Genomic DNA, 19,948 nt, shown 5'->3' with positions numbered 1-19,948 from the left:
AGGCAGGTCTCAAACCCCTGGCCTCATGTGTGCAATTTCTTTATAACAATTTTCCAGCCCCATATCAGGGTCTAGTCCAGTATAACCTATGCATTTAACTGTCATTATAGTTATATTTTAATTATTGTTTTCAAATGATGCTTATTTTTCTCTGATTATGAAAGTAATATATGTTCCAGGTAAACAATTTAGAAAATAAAGAGTAAAATACAGTTACCTTCTGTGGTTTTACTAAAAGGGCTGCAATTTCCGAGGTGACCACATTAACAATAGTAGTTATGTCGTCCATGAAACGGTCAGAAAAACGAGTCCTCCGAAAACTGTCCTGTTTGTCCATGTTATGTACATGCTGGGCCATGCTTTTCACCTACGGAGGGGGATGGGGGAAATGTCAACATGGAGATTGGTGACCTGCTTGTACAACGCGGAAAAGGGGGAAAGACTCACAAAAATGCTAACAATGGATTTTCTGACACTTTATCTTTGCTGGTGGTGCCCGAGCAAGCTCTGGACTAAAATGCTGCAGACACACCAATGGTTACCATGGTGGCGGGAGGTGGGAAGGGTGTCCTCTTTTTGACCCCAAGTCAGAGGCTCCCTTCTTGCTGCTGACAAAGCCAGGAGCTTAATTCTTTAGCTACAGTGTTCTCAACTGCCTGCTTCCTGGAAGGCAGACCTGAGCTGGGCTCCTGTAACCAGCTAGGTGTCCTCTATCACAGGACAGAACACATGACATAGGAAGAAACTGTTTATCACAAGGTTCTTGATGCGAACTGAAATCTTTTCTGTTCCTGAAACTACAGTAAGGAGAACAGGGGAGAAATGTTCCTCCTATCTTGAGTTTTAGCGTTTCTTGAGGGAGCACAGTTTTTCCAGTTTCCAGCAGTTATCTTCTGCTCCTGTAAATTTTAGCTATATTATATACTGAGCAGGAAATCTTGGCCAGCTGGAAACAGAACCACTATTTAGAACATTGCCTCCAGGGGAAACATTACCTCTAGGGGAAATTTTGAGTTCTATAAGTCTAATTTGTAGTTACATACATAGTGCAGACAGTCACCAATTGACACAAAAATATCTATATACAGATTATCTATCTATCTAGTATCTCTATATAGATATCTTTGTGCCAATACAAGTACCAATTGACACAAATTGGTATATTGACACAAATTGGTGTATATTATAGTTACATATATAATGCTAACAATTCATCAACTGACACAAAGATATTTATATACAGATATATCTATATGGATATATATACATATACATATACATATACATATAGTATCTCTATATGGACATCCTTGTGTCAACTGGTGACTGTCTGCATTATGACTAGAATAATACTGTCTCAATGCCTACCACAATTTTAAATCAAGATCATGCTTATTTTTTGGACATCTTGGCAGATGTCCTTGCCAGGAGATTCACAGGTCAATATAGGCCCCCATGACCCCATCTGAGGTTGAGTCTTATCTTTTTTGGAAGTTACTTACACTATTAGGAACATGGGGAAGACTAGAAGGTCTTGTGGTTGGATCCTTACACTCTAAGGTCATTTTCATGAATGTGTCTAGATTAGTCAGAAAGCCATTGCAATACTACTACTACTACTACTACTACTGCTACTAATAGTAATAATGGCACTGGAAGTTGAACTACCCACATTTGCCCTCTGTGTTTGGACTGGAAGAAGAGGGGACTTCCACTCCCAGGAGCTACATGAGAGAATGTTAATGCACTAACAGCAGAATTCAGTTTCTAAGGATGCATGCAGCACTGGCAATTTTTGTTAGCATGGAAACAAACAGATAGAAAAAACAAAGGGAAGGTAAAATAAGAAGAAAAAACCAGAGACACAGGCTTTATTGTTTCATGTTTTCAGATAATGCCATGGCCAGCTCAGGGAAGACCTCAAGGACATCAAATCCTAAAGCTCAGTGTAGAAACCATGGTTTCTCCTCACAGCGGCATCCTGTTTGGTTTGGGACACGGAGATGGGTTCATATCCCGCAGGGCCACATGCACCTGGTGAGAAGACCTGAATGAAGGGTGAGAACTGAACCCTCATTTTTGTCTGAAAAAAGCCTCTCTCTCACTATGCTCCTAACAAAGGACTTAAGAAGACAAGGCCTCTTTGTTTTGGGCAACACCAATCCTGCTTCTGGGCAGGCTAAGCACCCCAGCACTAGGACTTTCAGAACTCATTGCTGTATTTGGCTCCTGTCTGCTGAGTTTGGCCATTCTACAACCAAATAAATAATTCTCACAATACCATACTTCCAACTAATGGCCTCTTTCCAGACTGTCAGCAGCTTGCCAGCTACTGTGTCCTCTGGATCTCCAGAGAAGAACATCCAGTAGAAACACTGGTGGAGGCCTGGCCCATTATTTGTAGAGTGGGGCGAGGCACAAAAATCTTTTCCCCTATATGGTCCTTTGTGGCCCATCTAAAGTAGGAGTACCTCTAAAGAACCCCTTAATGTGGAACTTCATGTCCTGAGTGAGTAAACTAGGTCACCCATTTATCTCTATTTCTCCAAGGTCTGGCTCAGCAGTTTCTAGAAGCACAGGGATTTTATTCATTAGCAAGTGTGAAATTCGCCCAAGGATTGTATTTAACAGCTCTAATGCCAAAGTGGTTGTTCATTAGCGCTTGGACATTGACACAACTAGAGGGTGTTAAATTGCCCAGGTTATTGGCTAAGGCCAAGGAAGCTGTTGTCTTTCTTAAGCTTCTTGAAAAAGAAAAACAAAAAACTGTTTTGGTTTTCAAATAACTTCCTGGGCATTGGTCAGGCGAATGCATAAACAATGCATGAAGAATTGGGCACCTTGTCTGAGTCTGAGATCAATTTCCTTGCAAAGTTCTGGCTGGGGGATGATAGTTTCCATTTGCCTGTACCCCAGCTCCCTGATGGATTTCTTGTCCTTCTCTCTGTGTCTGTGAATGCTGGGAAGGGGGTCTGGAGGGACCACATCACTCAGACCCCCTTAACCTTTGGCTTCCGTTTGGAGTTGGCCAATAGGAGCACAAACAAGGGGATCAGTAGGTGGGAGAACAGAGAGGCTCAGGTAGTTACTCACTTCCACTGCCCTCATCCCTGCTGCAGTGGGGTCCTGGCAGTGGCAACATTTTTCTAAGGTCCCAGCCTGGGGATCCTTTTATAAGACTGTCTCATCTGCCTCCAGATTTTTCTAGGCCCCAGTTACTCTGCTGTACTCTTGATATTTTAGAGCTAGCATAGAGAAAGGCTTCTGCCAGGGGCTGCACCCTGGGCGCTCTCACCAGTCCTCATTGGCCCCCGAACCTCCCACACATGCTGAGCAGAGTCCTTTTGATCAATGCTTTCAGTTAACCCTTTTGGGCAATGGAAACTCTGTACTGCCAGGACCTGACAGACTTAGGGTTTAGGCTGCTGGTAGAACGGGTGTCTTGGGTGATCTGCATGTTGACAAACCCCTGCAATATGCTTAGATCAGCAGAGGCTTTCTTCTCAAAAAACTTCATCTGTTTACCATAAGGGACTTCCTAGAGGTAAGATGGGCCATGTACTTTAGCTTATGCTTTCTCTCCTGGGCCAACCAAGCCCTAGTAAATAAATGTGCAAGGAAAAGCAGTTAGGGGCAGTGAAGTGGTACTGCTGAAGCCTTTGACTGACTTGGAGACTCTCCTTATGGCCACCACCCTTCCTCCAACCCCAACTGTAAATTTGGGATAATAAAAGTTCCTCCTGCCTCAAGATTGCATAATGATTACATTAGATAATGCTTTAAAATGCTTAAAACACTGCCTGGCCCATATAGAGTAAGATGCTCAGTACATTTTTGATGTGATTATTCTTTCTCCCATTGGTATGCCAACTATTATTGGGATTCTATGAAGAACAGAGTCATCATTACACCTGCAGAGAATGCAAACTTCCTTTGGAAAGAGAGCTCTAAGATGCCACACAGAACCACTCAGAATTAGCAATGCTGAATGCCACACTGGGAATGAATTATTTGTATGAATTATCCATAGCTGGATTATTACAACCCAAGTGAACCTTCTTCTTCTTCTTTCCCACACACCACCACCCCCCACCCTCTTTTTTTTTCTTTTTCTTTTTTTTTTAGAGACAGGATCTCAATCTGCTGCCTGGGCTGGAGTGCAGTGGCATGATCATGGCTCACTGCAGCCTTGAACTCTGGGGCTCAAGTGATGCTCTTGCGTCAGCCTCCTGAGTAACTGAGACCACAACCATATGCTACCATACCCAGCTAATTTTTTCATTTTTGCAGAGCCAGGCTGAGTGAATCTTCTTTATGGAGAGACATGATGGTGGGTGGGATGCGTAAATAGAAGCAGGATATAAAGAGCATGGGGTGTTGGTTCTGATACTTCTCATGCCTCAAGAAACAAGAGCGGAATGGGTTTTATGGCCCAGTCCGTTTCCTGCCAGAGAATGGAGCTCATGTCTCATTGCTAATGCTCTTGCCCCAAGACTTGTGAGCTGCAGCTACCTCCTTAATTAGCTTAGCTTTTAGAATGAAAAAACTTCTGGTGTTGTCTGGGTACAAATTCCAAAAGACCCATAGCTCTGTTTAGGACTCACAGAACAGAGGTGGTGTGGACCAGTGGATCATTAACAGGTTTAGAAGTCACCTGAGAAGACAGATAAATGCACAATGCTGGCCTCCAGCCTCCTAATTTTAGTGCCTTGAGAAAGAATCTCTGCTTTATTTTTACTAAGCACCTCCAGGTGGTTCTGTGGCAAGGATTTGGGACCATGCTTTGGGGCCTTTCTCAAACTAGAGGTTGAGACTTTGCAAAACTTCATGGGATTTGAATCCTGGGTATTTTTCTGTGGCATGAACCTGATTTCTTCTGAACTCTATTCCACATTGCTTCCTATTTCCTCCCCAGTGGATGTTTCATTTTTGTTTCCTTTGCCCTTTGTTCTGGGTCCTGTTGTTCAGCATCTCTCCCTGTTTCTTAGGCTTCAGCTTACATATAGAAACTAGAGCTTAGGTGGAAACCCTCCCATCTCTTTAGACTCTCTCTTTTTTTTGAGATGAAGTCTCGTTTTATCGCCTAGGCTGGAGTGCAGTGGTGCCATCTGGGCTCACTGCAACCTCTGCCTCCCAGGTTCAAGCAATTCTCCTGCCTCAGCCTCTTGAGTAGATGGGATTACAGGCACATGCCACCATGCCTGGCTAATTTTTGTATTTTTAGTAGAGATGGGTTTTGTCACGTTGGTCAGGTTGGTCTCGAACTCCTGACCTCAAGTGACCCACCTGCCTCGGCCTCCCAAAGTGCTAGGATTACAGGTGTGAGACACCACGCCCAGCCTAGACTCTCTTTAAAAAAAAATATATATATATCTATGATTCACTTAACGGGACAGGGGAAAGAACCCAATGAATATAAAGCTAACACTATCACTAAATCTCAACCTACTCCAAATCCTCCAAATTGTTTGCATATATATTTTTATATAGTTGGTGTCTGTGTCTTTAGACCTTTTCATTCAACATCATCTCACTATGCATCTCCACTTATCAACACTGATGAAATGTTTATTTTTAGTGCCTTTATGGTAAAATCCTTTTAATTCCATTAATAATTAAACAAAAAAATAGTTATCACTATTATTTCCCTAATTTTAAAATTAAGGTATTATGGCTATACCTTTTGCTTTTCTGCTCGAGTAATGGCAGAAGTCTTAGGATAAACAGATATACAAATTTCATTCTGTTTTCCAACAGATATTAGCTGGGCCTTGCACGGTACCAAGCAGTGTGCTGAGGCTAGAGATGGGATAATACACAAGAGAGACCTAAATCCTAAAAATCTAATAGCTGAGACAGAAAAAACAATTAGAAACTGTGATAAGTGCTAGGAAGGAAATAAATAGGGTGCTCAGAAGGAATATAATAGAGGAAGATATATTACAGTAGAAGGTGGTCAGAAAAGGCCTGTTAGAGGTGCTTCCACTGAAGCTGAAATCTACAGAGAAGAATAGAAACTGTGTGTGTTGGGGGTGCGGAGGTGAAAGCTAGCAAGCAGGAAGAGAATCTGGAAAAGGCCGTGAGGCCAAAACAGCCTTGGAATCTTCAAAGCACCAAAAGAGGACCATGTGGCTGAATGACGGGGGAATGTGGCATGAGATGAGGTTAGAGAGGGAGGTAAACAACAGAATCATACAAGGGCTATTTAGGCCATGATAAAAATCTGTGCTTTCTTCTCAGTGCAGTGAAAACCATCGATGGGTTTTTAAAAGGAGTGTGACATTCTCTGTTTAGTATTGGCTGCCATGTGCAGAATGGGTGGGCCAAGGGCAAAAATGGATACAGGCAGGAAAAAGAGGATGTCATTGTGAGAGGCACATGAAAGATGATGGTGTGTGGCCAGGTGGGGAGTGGGGAAGGTGATGAGAACTCACAGGACAGAGATAGATTTTCATGGTAGAAGCAACACAACTTAGTGGAAGAAGGATGGGGAGGGGCAAGACATTACTAGATTTCAAAAAACCACCCCAGGTTTTCAGCAGGGGCAACTCAATGAACAAAATGTCAATTCCTTTCTGCCATGTGCTTCTCCTGGCCTATCCAGTGTAGACACAAATGTGCAAGAATCTCACCAGAAGCTCAAAGAAGAACCAGGCATACTTGAAGACTGTTTCTCTCACCATTCCAGTGCTGACCACCATCTGGAGGGCAAGCTCCTCATGGAAATGCTAAATAAGAACCAAAAAAATTAGGCTGTGATGACAAAGGCTATTACTATTCACCAACACTTCTTTTCTTTTCTCCCCCAGCCCCCCAATTTAATAGCTTGTTAGTTCCTGAAGCACGTGTCTTAGATGTTGTAGGCAGTAAGTGGTGGATGGCAAAGTCGGTGCTGAGATCACCTGAGACTGGAGGACATTTCAGTGGGTAGAAGGCTGGGGTCAGTGCTGCACAGGACAGACAGGTTTGAAGGAATGGACTCAGCCTGGAAGTGAAACTCTAGTCTATGGGGAAACATTTTGGGTAGCCATCAAAACTGGTACTGTTTTACTTTCCTCTCAGGTCCTGCTGAAAACTCTGCGTGACCACGTGCAAGCCATTCCTCTCTTCACCCTCAGTTTTCTCATCCATGAAATCAGTTGGTTGGTGGCACCAGTTCTCAAACTGCTTTTTTTTTTGAGATAGGGCCGCACTCTGTCGCCCAGGCTGGAGTGCAGTGGCGTCATCTCACTCACTGCAAATTCCCTGGCTCAAGCAATCCTCCCACCTACTTTAGTTCCAAATAGCTAGGGCTAAAGGCATGCGCCACCAAGCCCAGCTAATTTTTTTTTTTTTGGTAGAGATGGGGTTTCACCATGCTACCCACTTAGTCTCAAACTCCTGAGCTCAAGCAATGCATCTGCCTCGGCCTCCCAAAGTGCTGGGATTACAGGAGTGAGCCCCTACGCCTGGTCTCTTTGTATCAGAAGCCCCTGGAGGGCCTGATGGAACTCAGACTGCTGGGCCCCACCCCCAGATATTCTGATTCCATAGCCTGGGAATTTGCATTTCTAACAAGTTCCCGGCTGCTGCTGCTGCTGCTGCTGCTGCTGCTGCTGCTGGTCCAGGGTCATACTTTGAAAACCACTGTCTGCGTGGTATCTAAACGCTCTGGGAGACTGGACAATTTTTGTTTTTATAATGCCAATATGGCATTGTGGGAAACAGGATGGATGGGGGTTTATGAGAGGATGTTGTGCTCTGAAAGGCATAGTAGTATCAGCCTTAACTCACAGCTTCTAAATTTCTATGTCCCAGGGCCAGATGCTTGGAAAGTCCCCCAGCTCCACTTTGCGTCTTCGCTTCCCTTCAAGTCTCCTACTGCTCAGTAGCAAATGACGCACATGGTGACTTACACCTTTCCCATTCTCCAGCATGTCTGGCTATGTGTTCACATTCCTGACAATCATTTTGATGAGGAAGAAGTTCAAGACTGAAGATAGGGCAATCAGTCACTTACAGTGTGCTTGATAATGTCCTGGTCTTAAAATAGAAAGCCTTACATCTTTTGGGGACTCCTTCAGTCCGGGGCAAATGAGAACAGTTCATCACCCTAATCAATGCCAAAAATGACATCTAGGAATTTTCTGTGGTTTTTTTCATCTTATGCCCACAAAACCTGGAATAAATATAAACTCATTTTTTTTTCTGGGTAAGAAAGTAGGCAAGAAAGCTAAAGCTATCTGAATACCCTAACATCATAGCCTTATTTGCAAATTAAGTTTTAAAGTCAACACCTAAAGCAAAAACTGATTACAGCAAACATTGCTCTTGACAGTTGTTTAAATTATCCACAGAGGGCTAGCTGTATTGACTCATGCCTGTAATCCCAGCACTTTGGGAGGCTGAGGAGGGCAGATTACTTGAGGTCAGGAGTTTGAGACGAGCCTGGCCAACATGGTGAAGCCCCATCTATATTAAAAATACAAAAATTAGCCAGGTGTGGTGGTTCATGGTTGTAATCCCAGCTACTCGGGAGGCTGAGGCAGGAGAATCACTTAAACCTGGGAGGCAGAGGTTGCAGTGAGCCAAGATTGCACCATGGTACTCCAGCCTGGGTGACAGAGTGAGTGAGACTCTGTTTCAAAAAATAAATAAATAAAAAAAAATTACCCACAGGGTCCAGTATGCATGCAACCCAATGTACTAATTCTTGTGTACATTAAAATTTGAGAGCTACTCAGCTAAACTAAAAGAGGACAAAGGGAAAATCTCTGTGTACATGCTTGGGTATTTTAACCAATTAGATCCACAGTGGGTTAGTGGTGATGAATGGAGACTGCTTAGGTGTTTCAGCTTATCGGTTGGTTTCACTTCATTTTGTGAGGTTAGTCAAACCTTAGTAATTTTAATACACATTAACACATTTGTTTGCTGTTGTGTGTCTTAAGTGAAGCTGTCTCACTTGAGAGAGGTGTGGGGTTGAGTTGTAATCTAGCAGGTGGTCTAACTGTGCACGTGATATAACTGGACTACACCTTGATCTTCTCATTGTAGGAAAGATGTGCTCCCCCAGCTTCAAAGTTCGCCTCTAGAAAATAGGTCAGTTTGTCTGCCAGGGTCTTATGGCAAGAAGAGATTAGACAAGGATAAGCTGCTTCTTAAAGTCATTTATGCCGCTTTCTGGGCAGCATTATTACAAGAACACCTTGCTCTGGAGGTTATATAAAATAGCCAAGCAGCAAAACCCTGTCTGCTAAGCTATTAAGGAAACATATTGGCCAAACTTCCCTTTGAAATAAAATGTCTCTATCCTGGTCATTTCAGGTCAAAACATGGCAGTTACAAAACCAAACAGGACATGGGTTAAAGAAATCAGGTTGTAGGCAAATAATGGTTTTCAAGAAAGGAAAATGGTATAATACTTATAACCAGTCACTGCATAGGGCCTGTGATAGCCTAATTCTAAATTTTAGAGCAAGTGGACAAATTTGTTTTTAACCATATCTTTTTTCACTCTTCCTTTTATAGTTAAATCCTGGTACCTCTCACTAGACATATGGTGCCTGGAATACTGCGAAGTGTAGAGCACCAGGCCCCGGCCCTCCCACACTTGATCTTCCCCTCATCCAGTCCAAAGGGAGCCTTGGGGAGGCTCATTCCCTCCTTGCCTGTTTAATAAACATTTCCCTGTGATGTGAGCTCTTGCAAATGGCTTCCTGTGTTATCCTTTGCAATAAGCATATGTACTGGCTTTTTTTCTTTTTTTGAGATAGAGTCTCATTCTGTTGCCCAGGCTGGAGTGCAGTGGCACAATCTCAGCTCACTGCAGCCTCTGCCTCCCATGTTCAAGTTATTCTCCTGCCTCAGCCTCCTGAGCAGCTGAGATTACAGGTGCCTGCCACTTATGCCCAGCTAGTTTTTGTATCTTTAGTAGAGAGGGGGGTTTCACCATGTTGGCCAGGCTTATCTTGAACTCCTGACCTCAGGTAATCCACCCACCTCGGCCTCCCAAAGTGCTGGGATTACAGGTGTGAGCCGCTGTGTCCCGCCATATTTACATTTTAATACAGGTCTTCGAAGACACTAAAAACTTCAGTAGCTACCATAATGGTGAGACTCTTAGGTGCCTAGAAGAGAGGAAACTTAGGGCAGACAGCTCTTTTCAACTCCATCCCTCAGACCACACAGGCTGTGACTATGATTGGGGATTTTGTTGCTTTAAAACTCCTGGTAAGCAGTTTAACAGCTTTTAAAGTTTCTGAACTCATAGGTAAGGCTGATTGTGAAGAATTACAAGGAAGCATCTCATAATACTTTATATAGTATTGAAGCAAATGATACCTAATTATTGCCATTCACTTTTGTCAAGGATTAATTGTCCCCAGCTTTCCCTCTACTAAAAGGAGGCTAATGCAGTGGTTCTCAAAGTGTGGTTCTGGACCAGCATCAGCTGGGAACTTGTTAGAAATGCAAATTCTTGACCTTCCAGCTCAGATCTATTGAATCAGAAACTCAGGAGGTAGGGTCCAGCGACGAGTTTTAACAAGGCTTCCGGGTAATTCTGATGCATGAGAAAGTGAAAGAAACACTGAGTTAATGGGCAGTTAGGTGGTCAAATGTGGGGTAAAGGACAGGGCTGCAAAAGTGTGGTGTGTGTGTGTGTGTGTGTGTGTGTGTACACAACAGGACCAGGCAGGGGAGCACTTTGACTATTTTCAAGCATAGTGTGAGGGCATGAGGAAGTTCTTCTGTTCTTATCCCGTGATGATCCTCGCATTACTCTGTTCGGTACCTTTTTGCTGGCTGGCCTTGGGGCTGTCGTTGAACTTGGAACATCACTATTGCCAGAGCAATAGTAAGACATTCGGCTGCAGTTGCGATCGGCGATCTAAAACACATAAACATGGTTTAACAGTCAACCAACCATGGAAAGGTAAGCCAGACACCTGGAAATCACAACCTCAGAATTCATTGTTTATGCATTTATTTTTTCCTGGTTACAAAGGTAAAATAATTGCCATAAGTAAATATAAAACAAAGCAATGACGGTGAAGTTATATCTAATTCTACTTGCTCTTGAGATAATCCCTGTTAATAGTTTGTGTGTAGCAACCTACAGTTAAAAACTATTTAAGAATCTGGAGTGCTGAGGAGTCCCTTCCAACATTCTAGGAGTCTGTGACTTCAGGGGACACCAGGAAAAAATGTGTGGGAACAGTGTCTCTCTGTGGTTTAATATGGTATTGCACCACACTGTCTCCTACACACCAATACACTGTCAAAAACTACCTCCGAAAGGAAGTGGAGGTGTCACGTGCTATTAAACATTTTCTCCCCGTGCTACAAAATAATTCAAAAACTGTTATTCCTGTCCACATAAAAAATTAATATTTTCATTTTTATCAAAGAAAAATAGAAAGATCTAGGCTGTCAATAATAGCTGCAGACCACTTTTTTCCCAGATGATCAGAAAGTGGTATTGCTGAAAGGGGTCTTCAATATGAGGCTGAACCATGGTGCGCTGGCAAATGTTTAACAACCAGTTGTCAGTGGGGTAGGGCTAATTTGTAGCATTTGCCAATTTCTGTGCCATAAATACTTTCATCATAGCTGATTTCAATCTGCCAACATGATGTCATGGAAATGCAGTTAGGGAGACGTGTGGTAGCAAATCGTTATATAATATTTCCATCACACAGATACAGTAGACATAAAGAACAAAGAACTTAGATATCATCGCATACAATGAAATTATTAGGAAGGGACTAGGTTTAGCTTTTCAAAGTGATCTTTTAATTTTGGAGTAGTTATTTATATAGTTATTATTAGATTTACAGAGAAGTTGCAAAGTTAGTATTTCTTATATGCCTTTCATTGCATTTCTCTTAATGTTAATATCTTTTATGATAAGGTACATTTGTCAAAACTAAGAAATTAACATTGATATGTTACTATTAATTAAACCATGAACGATTCAGATTTCACCAGTTTTTGTACTCATGTCCTATTTCTGTTCCGAGATACAATCTAGCATACCACATTGCATTCAGATTACCTTTGTTTTTAATATAACCTGTTTAATTTTAAGTTTATACAATTTAATTTTAACAATGTCTGTTTCAAAACTGGCTCAAAAAACTCTGGAAAACTAAGCAATCAGCCTTTGGGAACAGGTATGAGCTCACTCTAGCACATCCCTGCACTGATTTTTGTAAGTCAAAAAGGATAGAATGTAAATACTTCCTGATGGCTCAAACTATAGATCATCAGCATCTCAGGGGGTGAATCCAGGGTTTTGTTTTTTTTTTTTTTTTTTATACGGAGTCTCACTCTGTCACCCAGGCTGGAGTGCAGTGGTGCGATCTCGGCTTACTGCAAGCTCTGCCTCTTGGGTTCACACCATTCTCCTGTCTCAGCCTCCTGAGTAGCTGGGACTACAGGCACCCGTCGCCACACCTGGCTAGTATTTTGTATTTTTAGTAGTGACAGGGTTTCATCGTGTTAACCAGGATGGTCTCGATCTCCTGACCTCGTAATGTGCCCGCCTCAGCCTCCCAAAGTGCTGGGATTACAGGCGTGAGCCACTGTGCCTGGCCGAATCCAGTGTTTTTAAAAGATCCAGGGTAGACGGTTGTTAAGTTCATCCAGGGGTCAGGACCTCTGCAGAGATGAGGACATGAGGCCTAGCACAGTTAAATGACTTTCCCATGGCTACACAGTGGGGCAGTACCAGCGCCCAGCCCCAAACCCTGGTCTCCAGATTTCCTTCCTCATGCCACACTGTGTCAAGAGGGTGGAATTTGTAAGGGTGAAACTGTGTCTGTGTCTAAACCTAGAGATTTTGATTTCTCTTAATCAGGGGAAATGATACTACTCTAAAAGCTCAGCCACCCTGAGGATACAGATCACTGGAGACAAAATTCAGGCTAAGAATTCATCATGGTAGCTTTGTGAGTAGACTAAAGACCACTGGATCGTAGACTCCATCTTTATAAAAAGGGTGAATTTGATGGTATGTGAATCATATCAAACTCTTTAAAAAATTCCTAATGAAAGGCAATCTACAAAATACCTGATCATTACTCCTCAACACTGTCAAGGGCATGAAGAACAGAGAAAGTCTCAGAAATTGTTCCCAGCAAGAGGAGCCTATGGAGGCAAGACTGCAAAATGTAATGTGGTATCCTGAATGGGATCCTGGGACAGAAGAAGGACACTGGAGAAAAACTGAGAAGCGGTGAATAAAGATGAACTTAATGGATGATAATATTGCATGAATATCGGTTCACAAATTGTGCCAAAAGTACCATTTTAATGTAAAATGTTAATAATGGGGAGACTGGGTAGAGAGTATATAATCCTATAACTCTAAAACTATTCATGATAAAGTTTTACTTTATAATAAAGAATTCACGGAGGGAAAAACAATATAGGGCAAGTCATCAGCCCTCTCAGGATGTCAGTTTTTATTTGCTTATAAAATTTGGCATTGCTCCTCGGGATTTGTGTTTTTGAGATGGAGTCTCACTCTTGTATCCCAAGCTGGAGTGCAGTGGTGCAATCTCGGCTCACTGCAACCTCCACCTCCTGTGTTCAAGCAATTTTCCTGCCTCAGCCTCCTGAGTAGCTGGGATTACAGGTGCCTACCGCCACGCCTGACTAATGTTTTGTATTTTTTTTGTATTTCTTTTTTTTTTTGAGACGGAGTTTTGCTCTTGTCACCCAGGCTGGAGTGCAATGGCGCAATCTCAGCTCATCACAACCTCCACCTCCTGGGTTCAAGAGATTCTCCTGCCTCAGCCTCCTGAGTAGCTGGGATTACAGGCATGTGCTACCATGCCTGGCTAATTTTGTATTTTCAGTAGAGACGGGGTTTCACCACGTTAGCCAGGCTGGTCTTGAACTCCTGACCTTGTGATCCACCCACCTTGGCCTCCCAAAGTGCTGGGATTACAGGCGTGAGTCACCGCGCTTGGCCAATTTTTTTTGTATTTTTAGTAGAGATGGGGTTTCACCATGTTGGCCAGGATGGTCTTGAATTCTTGACCTCAAGTAATCCACCCACCTCGGCCTCCCAAAGTGCTGGGATTACAGGCGTGAGCCACCGCGCCCAGCCGCTATTCAGGATTTCTTTTTTTTGTGAGATAATCAATCTGTGGATGTTAATGAACATAAGAGGTAGATATTAAAGAAACAAAACAAAATTAAAGGCAACCTTTCTAGGTATCAAAAGTTAAAGCTATTTTTTTTTCCTTGAAAATAAAATGCATGGTTTAGCCACATGACTGCATGTGGCTAAACCCCTGATACTCTAAAACACTGCTACCCGAGTTAAGCAGTTCTCAGCAAATCCTCAGATGCTGGTCTTGCTGCCGCATCTGTCAGATGGTCTTAATCGGTTCTAAAGAACGTTAATCACTCCAAAGCTGAGCATGAAAGCATCTGATCAGCACAGTGGGCAGCAGCACTGGTTGCTTTTGTGTTATTTCTCCAAGTTTTAGTTAAAAAATAAAAAAGCCTGTGTCCCCTTCCAGGGTTTGCCATCTTTCCTACCTTTGAAGACATGATGTTCTTCACTTCCTCATCTGCTGCGGAGTGTGTCCCTGCGAGGTCTGGGTTACTGCTGCTCATCACCCGGGCCTGCAGCAGCTTTGAACTCACAGCAGCAGCTGATGTGCGTCCATAGGTGTGGTAGCGAGGGTCGGGGAGGGCAGTGGGAGCGCCTGCACCCCACCAGACAGAGACATGTCAACAGACAGGGGAACAGAATCACTTACTGAGTTTAAGAAGGAATTGAAGAGGGATGGGGTAGTTGAAAAGCCACTGGATTAGGCCTTGGAATTAGGGTCTTCTTAGCAAATCCTGGTTGGGGCAGGGGGGCAATCTTTTGGAGAGAAGTAGACAGGGCATACGGCACCAGGGAGTGGTGGAGATTGTGGTAAACAGTCGACACACGCTTCTTACAAAGGCAGGGGGTAGTACTGGCTCCAGTCTATTACTGCTATCAGGAAATGGACCCCAGGGTTGCTAGAGCTTCTGGTTTCTCATGAGAAGCTAAAAATGTGGATATTTTTAATTTATCAATATTGAAATGATGACAACTTTACAATTCATGCAGTGAGGTTTTCTCAGATTCAAAAATCCATACAGTCATCTGAACCTTGTGAGGACTACTGTATATGATGCACATAGCTGTTTTTCATCCTTAAATGTTGACATGTTTTCACAAGTGGTTATGGGAGTCTATGAGATATTACTATTTATTTATTTATTTTTTTGAGACAGGGTCTCACTTTGTCCTCCAGTTTGGAGTGCAGTGGCATGATCTCCATTCACTGCAACTTCCGCCTCCCAGGTTCAAGTGATCCTTTTGCCTCAGCCTCCTGAGTACCTGGGACTACAGGCACCTGCCACCACGCCTGGCTAAGTTTTGTAATTTTTGTAGAGATGGGCTTTTTGCCTAGGCTAGTCTTGAACTCCTGAGCTCAAGTGATCTGCTCACCTTGGCCTCCCAAAGTGCTGGGATTACAGGTGAGTACCACCGCACCCAGCCACATCACTAGTATTTTTAAAAACTCAATCAAATTTTCAGATTTACTAGAAATGAGGTTGCACAGACCAACAAAAGTGCCATGTTTATTTGGGCCTGCAATTTTGTGAACTCACTGATGCTAATGTTTATATCATACTGACAAGAAGTTCTACTTGATTATTACCTATGTAAATAATTAAGAAGAATTGGGGAAACGCATTACTATTATTTCAATAGTTTAGTTTGAGGGAAATGTGAAAAGGGATTTTTTTTTAATGACAAAAAGTTTAAGAACCACTGCCATTGGATATATCTTATTTCCTTTATTATACTAGAGTCCTAGGCATCAGTCAGCACTTCTCCATCTTAAAAAAGAGTTTCTCAGCTGAATCATAAATTAGCAAGTGGGTAAAGACCAGTGAGGGATTATCAAATGGGCAGACAAAATAAGTGTTTAGAGCATAAAAAGAGGCAAGGGAGGAAGAAAGATCTATAAAGAAACACATAATTTTAGCATTCATGTAAGTTTTGTACTGTTCTGAAAACTAAAATGGAATTTTAGGGTGTTTATTTGTTTGTTTTAAGAGATGGGATCTCGCTGTTTCCCAGGCTGGAGTGCAGTGGTGCAATCACGGTTCACTGCAGCCTCCAACTCCTGGGCTTAAGTGATCCTCCTGCCTCAGCTTCCTGAGTAGCTGGGACTACAGGTATGTGCCACCTTGCTCTGCTAATTTTTATATTTTTTGTAGAGACAGGGTCTCGTTATGTTCCCTGGGCTGGTCTCCAACTTCTGGCTCCAAGTGATCCTGCCATCTCAGCCTCCTATAGTGCTGGGATTGCAGATGTGAGCCACTGCACCCAGCATAGGATGTTTTATTTTAGATCATACTGCAGTGGGGTGGAGGTTGTGATACCCTGCCCACAAGAGTCCCACACTCAGGGCAACTCTACCTGACTTGGGCACATCCCTTTGCAGCTCTGGCAGGCGGAAGACGTAGTGCACGTAGGAAGCCAGCAGGCAGTTCCTCCCATGCTGGTCCTTGCTCAGGTCCTTGCTGTTGTGCAGACTGTTGGCGATGGCCACCACAGACTCGAAGGCAAACTGGGAGAAGTTGGCTGAGGAACCAATAGAAAAATGGGTCGTCCCACAGCTGGTCCTTAAGGAGACCGAGGTGGAAGTTTCTCCAGGACAGTGACAATGAGTCCTGACCACTGACCAATTTAACTAGGCCTGGGAAGAGTAAATGGTTTTGGTGAGCTCTGGCATGCTGACTCTGAGTACCACAGATGCCTTCACATTCCCTCCTTTGACCTTCCTCCTCCTGCCACTGAGTAGCATTGATGGTTTTTAACGACAAAGACATAAGACTGTCCAGATCCTCCTTCTCTAAGCCAGGTTGTAAACTGATGCTACTCAGCGGGGGCTGCGGACGGACATGACCACTGTCACCTGGTTGCTACTCAGAAATGCAGAATCTCAGGCCCCACCCCAGAGGGTGTTTTAATCAGGCTCTGCATCTTTACAAGATGCCCACGTGACTGTTGTGGACACTGTGATTTGAGATGTGGGGCACAAGGCTGATTCTTGTACAGATTAACCTAAAAACATTTGCATATCAAGTCATTCCCACAGTAGACCCATGCATATTGGATTTGCTGCATAGAGCCTCTTGTTCTGGTGGCCCACGCCTACGTACTTTGGCTCCGATCTACTTATCTAACCTTGTACCCTTTTTGGCTCAGTTCAACTTCCCTTAAAATGAGGCAGTCATTGTATTGTCTTATCATGCCTGCTCTCTTACCTCTGAGACTTTGCTCATGCTGTTGTCCTCACCTAGAAAGCCCTCCTCACTCCTATCCACAAAATCACACCAACCCTCTGAATCTCAGCACAAGTCCCACCTCCTCCATGAAGCCGTCCGACTCCACACAGTACAGGGCTCAAGTGAAACTGAGTTACGTGATTCTCCAGCTGTTTCTGGTGGTAAACTGTCTCTCTGTGAAAGCTGGAATCCTTCCCATGCAAAGTGCATTTCTCATATTTTTTGTGCCCCCGCTGTGCTTTCCATTGCATATACACAGAATAGGTTCTAAATAAATGCTTGTAGACTAGCCACCTCCACTTACTCTGCCTGTGCCAACACCACGTGGTCCCCACACCACAAGGTGGCAACTTGCTATGGAGAAGCTGCTCAAAACATACAAATATTTTGTCTGGTGAACAAGTCTGTATTAACTAGCTGGAATATACAAAGCAGTGTGCCACATATGTGGGGGTGTAGAAAGCAATCAAAGGAGGGCAGAGCTCTGCAAGAATCTAGCTGGAGAGGCAACTGCTACATGGATGAAAAGTTAGCCTCCAACACAGGACGTTTAATCTGTGGAACCACAAAAGATGCATATCAGGGTGCAAAGCAGAGTGAGAGATTAAAAGGACATGCCCCTCCCTGGCTCTAAAAGCTCCCTCACTTCATTGTCCCAGCCCACTTCCACACGTGCTTATGTTTCACCACCAACCGTGCTGTTGACTTTCTTCCTGACACTCCCACACTTTTCTGGTTCTCTGCTGTGCCATGCTCATCTCATTGCCCCTATTTTGTTGGTTTTCACTCTATCCCTTCTTCAAGGCCATCTCTTCATGTGGACCTCTTGCATCCTCCCAAATGGATGTTTTCTCGCTCTCTCCTTTGATACCACCCTCCCCACCACCACTGAAAAATTTAGCTGCGTCCCTTTGAGGACTCCTGTCCTGTGCTGCTGACTCTTTGCCATATTATAAGTCCTCTGAGGTCTGAGATACTCTTGGTTATTGTCAAAAGCCTACAACTTTTAGTACAGTACTGGGCATATGGATGGTACCCAAAAGACATCTGCTGGACTGGACAGCAAAGAGCTATATAGGCACAGCTGAAAATGGTGGCAAATAAAGAGGCCCTACATTAGCCAGTGTACCCTGGAGGAGTTATGAGAACCACTGGACCCTGGTCATGCCTCCAGGATAAGCTTTTGAGATTATTTCTAAGGGAAAATGTACACATTGTATTTAGTGTTAATTTGTTAAAAGCAAGCATTTGAAATAGACTGTAAGAGAGAGAACAGATGAGTTCTAGGGGGAGGGATGAATAGGGAGTGACTGCTAAAGGGTATGGGGTTTTATTTGGAGCTGATGGAAATGTTATGAAATTAGATTGCAGCGATCATTGCACAACCTTGTGACTATACTAAAAACCACTGAACTATACACTTTAAAATTGTGAGTTTATGTTTTAACTTTAAAAATTGATCACATTGCATTTCAATTTAGAGAGTTCCTTCCCTCCATTTAACACAGGTTGTCTTACTTTAAAATGTTCCATTTCCTGTTAATCAAGAAAACAAAAATATCTTCAAGGTAAAATGAATTCATCAATTACCAGAAATGGAATTTGAAAGACTGCCTATAATCATTTAATAAAGTTTACAAAAAGCTATAATATTAAGAACCCTATTTTAATGTTTCTTTTTCTTTCCAACATGCAGAGAGTCTCAAAACAAAAAAAAAAAAAAAAAATAGCACAAGACTTGGCCTCCCTTGAACACACATCATCAGTGGAAAGGAAGATCACATTGTCTCTGGATTTCTGGAAAGTCATTTTTCATTAAAGAAGGCAATGCTTGCTTGCTCCTGCTTCCTCCCAGCCCAGCCCTGCAGGTTCATACCTGTCTGGCCAGCGATGACCATGGGCTGCACGGACAGCTGGAAGAGCTTGTCCAGCACCAGGTGCAGGAAGAGCACGAGTGGCTCCAGGCGGGAGGAGTTCAGGCAGATGATGCTGAGCTTTAGCTCATGCTCCAGCGCCATCTCGCTGATCTTCTGATCCAGCACGCGGATGGGGAAGGTCACCTGGCTCTCCAGGGAATGGCAGAGGGTGAAGAACTTCTCTAGGTGGTTGTCCTGGGAAGGGAGAAGGCAGGCATCATGGGGTTTTATATCATCATTGTTCACCAGTGGATGCATAAACACAATTGAATAGCTCTTTATGGATAGAACCTGTTATCCAGTGTTTCAGACCAGAAGGCCTAAGACATGGTGTTTCAGACTGAGGTTATGAACTTCTTTGTAGAATGTAGTGCACAAAATTGAACCTTTCAATAATTATTAGCGAAGAAAAAATAATTTAGGCTCTGACATGTTCTGTAAGCAGAGGTCAGCATACCAGGTAAGCATACTGCCAAGAGAGGGGTCTCAGCAGATGCAGAACTCAGACAGTGGCAGGTAATGGAGGGAGTACGGAATTTCTTTTTAAAGGCTGGTAAAGTGGCAGAATTACGGAGGGAAAAGAGGTAACAGAAGATGAGAGTTTCAAATCAAGTGTCCCTGCAAAGTTTCTCAACCACCATTGCAGATACTAGGTTCTTTCCTTTAGGTACTCAGCGGTTTTGTAAGGTCTTTCT

General features: G+C 43.3%; 1 protein-coding gene across 5 annotated transcripts in view; it reads right to left on the bottom strand.

Annotated features, from left to right (window-relative positions):
* DOCK8 (dedicator of cytokinesis 8) overlaps positions 1 to 19,948 on the bottom strand; it is a 245,598-nt gene that overhangs the window by 73,508 nt on the left and 152,142 nt on the right. For all 5 annotated transcript variants that reach the window (XM_033237174.1, XM_033237173.1, XM_033237171.1 and 2 more), the window contains 6 exons: positions 19,214 to 19,448; positions 16,466 to 16,630; positions 14,536 to 14,705; positions 10,775 to 10,870; positions 6,633 to 6,728; positions 218 to 367 (listed from right to left, as the gene is read on the bottom strand). In XM_033237174.1, the coding sequence (XP_033093065.1) occupies positions 218 to 367; positions 6,633 to 6,728; positions 10,775 to 10,870; positions 14,536 to 14,705; positions 16,466 to 16,630; positions 19,214 to 19,448 (912 nt within the window). The remainder of the gene's footprint in view (positions 1 to 217; positions 368 to 6,632; positions 6,729 to 10,774; positions 10,871 to 14,535; positions 14,706 to 16,465; positions 16,631 to 19,213; positions 19,449 to 19,948) is intronic.

The sequence above is a fragment of the Trachypithecus francoisi genome, unplaced genomic scaffold (genome assembly GCF_009764315.1).
Source record: "Trachypithecus francoisi isolate TF-2019V2 unplaced genomic scaffold, Tfra_2.0 Lachesis_group16, whole genome shotgun sequence".
In the NCBI taxonomy this organism is placed as follows: Eukaryota; Metazoa; Chordata; class Mammalia; order Primates; family Cercopithecidae; genus Trachypithecus; species Trachypithecus francoisi.
The sequence above is the reverse complement of the archived record's forward strand: the minus strand, read 5'-3'. Positions and strand labels throughout refer to the sequence as shown.